General features: G+C 27.6%; 1 protein-coding gene across 1 annotated transcript; it reads left to right on the forward strand.

The window, feature by feature from the left end:
• The first annotated feature begins 415 nt into the window (after positions 1–415).
• LOC132953796 (uncharacterized) lies at positions 416–1,312 on the forward strand. Its single transcript, XM_061026135.1, has one exon. It carries the CDS (start codon positions 416–418, stop codon positions 1,310–1,312), a length of 897 nt encoding a protein of 298 aa, XP_060882118.1.
• Positions 1,313–6,013: the final 4,701 nt, after the last annotated feature.

Raw genomic sequence — 6,013 nt, forward strand, 5'->3', positions numbered from 1 at the left:
TTTATTTTTAAAACAATTATCAAAGAAGTCAGATTTAACTGCTGATTTTTTTAAAAATGCGCAAGTTGTTACTGCCGAAGCTTGTGGTGTGGGTTATCGTACTGTAAGACGGATTTGTGCTGAAGGAAAAAATAATATTAATCCAGAAACACCAGGTGCGGAACCTACATTTGTTTCTCCACGTAAAGGGTATAAACGAGCAAAAACTGTTTCGGAGCTGGATGATTTCGATTCCGATGTTGTGAGGAGAACTGTCCACGAGTTTTACGACCGGGGTGAGTACCCAACGGCTCAATTAATATTAAATGTCGTAAAAAAAAAAACAAATTACAATGGGTGCGTTCGATCAATGCAAAGGCTCCTAAAAAATTTAAAATTTACTTACAAAAGATGTAACGATGGTCGTATGTTTTTAATGGAGAGGAATGATATCGTCGCACTTCGGTGTAAATTTTTACGACAAATGTGTACGCTGCGAAAAAATAAAGACGATCGTCCAGTGGTTTATCTCGATGAAACGTGGGTAAACCAAAACCATTCACGCACCCTTATTTGGCAAAATGAAAATAATTCTGGTGGTCTGAAGGTGCCGACGGGTAAAGGAGGCCGACTTATTGTATGCCATGCAGGATGTAGTCGCTACGGGTTTATAGAAGGGTCAAAATTGGTATTTCGAAGCAATACCGGAAATACCACGGATTATCATAATCAGATGAATGGTGAAGTATTCAAAGAGTGGTTTATTCAACTGCTTAAAAATCTAGAAGAGCCATCAGTTATAGTCATGGACAATGCGCCTTACCATTCAATCCTCAGAGACAAATATCCGAAAAGTAATTGGAGAAAAACCGAAGTACAACAATGGTTAAATGAAAAAAATATTGAGTTCCATCCATTGGAAACATTACCTGAACTTCGGCAAAAAGTTAAAAACCTATTGCCACGTGAAAAAAAATATGAGCTGGATGACATTGCAATTGAAATGGGTCATGAGGTAATCCGTCTTCCACCATACCACTGTAAGTATAACCCAATTGAGTTAATTTGGGCTCAAGTTAAGGGCCAAGTAGCGAAATTTAACAATACTTTTAAAATGGTTGATATTGAGCGGTTAACACACGAGGCATTAGATGCAGTAACAATAGACGACTGGACGAAATGCGTTCGTCATGCAGAAGAAATTCAGGACGAGGACAACAAAAATGAAATAATGAGGGACACCATGATAGAACCAATAATTATGACAATATTACCAGATGACAGTGACTGGAGTGATGATGAAGAAGATATTGACGAAGAAAACCACGGATAACATATGTCTTAAATAATATTAAATTAAAAATTTTTTGTATTTGTATTTTTTTTTAAATTTTTTTTGTTGTTTGGTTTGAATAAAAAAATTAATTATAGTAATTTTAGTAAATTATGTTTAACTCTTTCGGTCCTGATTTCTATCTAAAAATTCATAATGGTGTAAAAAAAGTAATTATAAATAGATAATATAATGATAAAATAATAATAAATAATGGTTATGGTGTATAACGTCTTTGTTAACACTATTAAAATTGAAATATAAAATCATTTGTATAGGAGTTTTGGAGTTTAGGAGTTACCGTGTTGATTACGCGTTGAAATGGTTAATTTAAAAAAACGCGGCAATTTATTTAATTAGATTATGAACCACTTAGGCGAAACGGCCGCTAGGTTCGCGACGGTCATCGGCCACATTTCATGTCGCGGACTATAGGACCTAATACTAACTTATACGTCTAGTATTATATTATATTTTAAAGTTAAATCAAGTATATTGTCGACTCTTAAGGGGCCTTCACACTGCATCGTGTCGAGTTTTTGGTTTATACTCAATATTATGTCGGTATCAAAATGTTCTTTATTTAGTTTAACTCGTTAGGAATTCTGAAAAATAAGACTTAAAACTTAAAAGTTATATAAGTGAAATGTGTACTCTCTATTTATTAGTTTTTAACAAGTTTTTAAATTAATACACAAATACAGATGTATGCAAGGAGTGAAGACTATGTGTTTTTAAGAATAATTTTGGTTACCTAACTACCAATATTAAAATTTTTTCTCTATGTCATGAAAAATGATAAAATTTGCAAATTGGAACAAATACCTACTTATATTTATTATTTATGCATATTCATTTCATACTGGTACTGTACTACTGTGTTAAGTATACCACAAAGACAACTGGGGTATCTACGAGGGTATCTACCTCACGTGTTATGTTGTTTGGCGTCATTATAATGATTCTTTGTACATTTTTTTGGTTTGATGCTTAGGTGGTGAGAAGAGGAGCTACTAGCCCCTTCTTTACCTTTGATAATGACCCCCAAAAATGTTTCAGCATTTTATTAAGACTGAAGTTTGCTTGGATTCTTCTGCTGTTTTTTGATGCTTTTCGATTACTTATTGCAAAACTGTTGTGAAATTCTTTAATTACAACCAGATATTATTTATTAGGGGGGCGATATGGGCGCAAATTTTTTTTCTGGTGCATTTATGTATTGCTACTTGATCACCCACTAATTTGTTTATATCATATATTCAGAAAGTATTGCTAAAAATGTTTTGGGTATAAAATGCTATATTTCTAAATAATCGAAAAAAAAAAAATAATAAATTAATAATATGTCTTTATTTACTTACATATTTTTAACATAATGTAGGTATAAGGTATAACCTAAAGTACTTATAATATGTTTTATAAAAATTTGTAATAAGGTTATATGACTTGTGACATACGAATGCGTAATAATATGCACATTCATATTTTATGTTAATTGCAATTAAACAAATACAGAGAGGGCTTTTGTATTATCTAAATAACAACATATTGGTATTACCTATTAAAATAAAAATCAAGAAATCTAATTTATTATGTTAGCATTATTTATTTTATTTTATTATTATGATTTATATCTAAATATCAATGTATCATTAGTTATTAGTATTAAATGAATATAAATAATTACAAATTATTAGGATAGTATTATATTATATATTATAGTTTTTAATAAAATACATTTTCAGATAAGATTAAAATGTTCAACATTAAATTATAGAGGGGGGGGGGCACTTGCCCACCCTGGCCCCAGCGTAGCGCCGCCCTTGATTACAACCATCGATTAGTTTCCATTTGGCATGCACAAAATATCTTCTTGTTTTTAATAGGTACCTACCTAAAAATATATTTTGAACAATTACGATAAAACACTTTATTTCCGAATATAATATATAAAAAGTTACAGTCGCAATAAGAGCTTTGCTTTGGGAAGGAATTATGGCTCTATTTATATATATATGACAAATAGGTTATATTATTAAGTATCTAATCTTCATATTATTGATGATCATGTATTTGGAAATACTAAAATTTAATATTTTTAAACATTTATTTTACATAAAGTATTTTAAAATTTCAAACACGTTTTATATATTTTTTATTACTATGAATACTTCTCAGCTTATATTTAAATGCCTTTGAAAATAAGAACGTTCTTATGAAAATAACTTTAAAAAAATATTTGTAATTAACCATAGGATTACTTATGTGATTTTTTACCACCATTGTACCTATGTCATAAATTTCAAAATAAAGTTTAACGACTCAACTATTCACTTTTAATGCAATATGGATTGATATCTATTAGTTTTTAAAAAATAATTTTCATTACTTAATTTGTACCAAATCTATTGTCTTTGTGTATAGTAAACTTCTTTATTATTTTTTTTCACAGAGTAAGACATTTTTGGTGACTATTACCCTAAAATGCCCATAGTTGCGTACTTGCGTCTACATATACCGTTTATAATAGATCGTTTAGTCTGTGCTTAAAATGTTCCAGTTATGGCTTATAGTATGTTAAAATATTTTAATTATATTCGGATTGTTTATAAGTTATAACTAAATTACCACAAGTCATTTAATGGATGGTTAGGTAAATGTTGGTCACGCACTCTCGCATTTGGTTAATATGTAAATAATCTATAGTTGTTGTTTTAAGACTATGTACCTACTATTTATTTTGGAGTCAAAAACGATGTTGGTAATTTTTAGAAATTAAATATATTATCGAAGTATATAGTTCTTAACTTCTAAACAATTACTATATGTAATAGCGGTGTTCTAATAATTAGTCATAAAACTATAAAGTCTAAAAGTGTTGTTTAACTTATAATTGTTTTATTTTTCAGTTAAAATTGGTTGGATATTTAAAAAAAAACTTGTTCAAATGTATTAAGAAATGTCTTCCGCCATGAGAACAACTTTACAGACTGTTCCAGAATCGCTTGCGACTGACCATGTAACAAACTCAAAGGTAAGATTATTTAAAAAATTTAGTTAGATAGGTATTCTTTATAACTTATGAGATATAAATTCGTAATTTTAAAGTTTATTCGTTGATTGATGAAACATTTAAACTTTTAAACATATTAAAAATGTGACCTTTTAACTAAAATGTTATAATATAGCTATATAGATTTTTGGGTATTTTTTGGCATGACTAAAATGTTTGAAGTCCAAGAATCTTGTGATAAAATTAATATATTTTTTTTTGTTATTTTACAACCGTATGAAGCATGAATTCACTTAGCAAATCATGCATTTATATTAATAAAAGAGGCGTCAATAACAAATTGTGTCATATCAGGTACCTAATAATGTGTCGTTGTTAGTAGGTGTGTAATGAAAAACTTAGTTCGTACTTAATTTCAATATTGAGATATAATAAAAAAGTATTAAACGAGTAAATAATTTAGATGAATAATTTCGTACGTAATTAATCTGACAAATACTGTGTCACGATTTACTTAATTACATTTTTATATACATTAGGTATCCGTGAAAAGATTTTTTCGTTCCTCTGTAAATTGTAATACCTATGTACCTACAAAGGTTTTTGTGTCTGCTGATTCCGTCTTTAGTATCAAATTAATATATTGTTCAACTTCAATGCACCGTGTTTATATCATTAATCCGATGTTAAAATACGTTTTTTATATTTAATGATAAAAAAACACAGTCTGAGACATTAAAAACATTTTTTTACGTAAAATTGTAAGTCAGATTTCAACCTTGTTATTATTTATTGGTTCATTATAAACTTTTCATTTTCACAACTAAGTAGTTTAATCTTTGAGTTTGATAATACGGATATAAGATTTGTATTTATTGTTTATAGAATAATAATCTTTTAGGTAGCTTCTAATTATTAATTATAATGGGTATTTTTGGAACCAACCAAATCAAACTCTACGTGTATTGTATTTATACTTAATATATTGTATTCTAATTTATTAAGGTATATAAATAAAACCGGATTAAACGTAATTGTTATTATTTATTAAACGCTTCTACCTAATATGCAATCTGCTGGTATTATTCCATCTTTGTTGTATAATATAAATACATCATAAATACATATCTATACAAAACATCGTTTGAATTCTTTTAATTTATATCCGAAAATCGTAGTTTTTGTAATCGTGTACATATTTTAGAATATATCTTTATAATTAAAATATACTACCTGCACTGTAATAATTATCAGCTCTACATAAAATATATTAATTATTGATTAACAGTTTTAGTTTTGTTCCAAAATAGCTGGGAATATTTTTAATATTAGATACGTGTTTACAACATATTAATATAATACTATTATAGGTATATTATTTTTTTTGTTAATTAATACAAGACAAAATGCATTTGATAAGATTTAATGTGTAAATAATTATTTTCGAAGTAAAAGATTTATAAATACTTTTGTTTACGAAGCTTTCAAAATATTTTAAATTTTATTTTGAAAGTTCAAAGAAATTTAAAATATTTCTTTTATGTATACATGATATTAAAATATAAAATGAACTTTTTTATTTTCATTTATTTATTTTATAACAAAATAGGTATTTAAAAAATATATATTGCATTCCTAGTAAAATGGTCAAAATAATTTAAAAGGTAAACAAATTAAATTGTTCATTT

The sequence above is a fragment of the Metopolophium dirhodum genome, chromosome 1, assembly GCF_019925205.1.
Source record: "Metopolophium dirhodum isolate CAU chromosome 1, ASM1992520v1, whole genome shotgun sequence".
NCBI lineage: Eukaryota > Metazoa > Arthropoda > Insecta > Hemiptera > Aphididae > Metopolophium > Metopolophium dirhodum.

What these genes read in the sequence shown, in the direction of transcription:
- LOC132953796 (XM_061026135.1), top strand. Translation starts at nt 416, where the DNA reads ATGGAGAGGAATGATATCGTCGCACTTCGGTGTAAATTTTTACGACAA.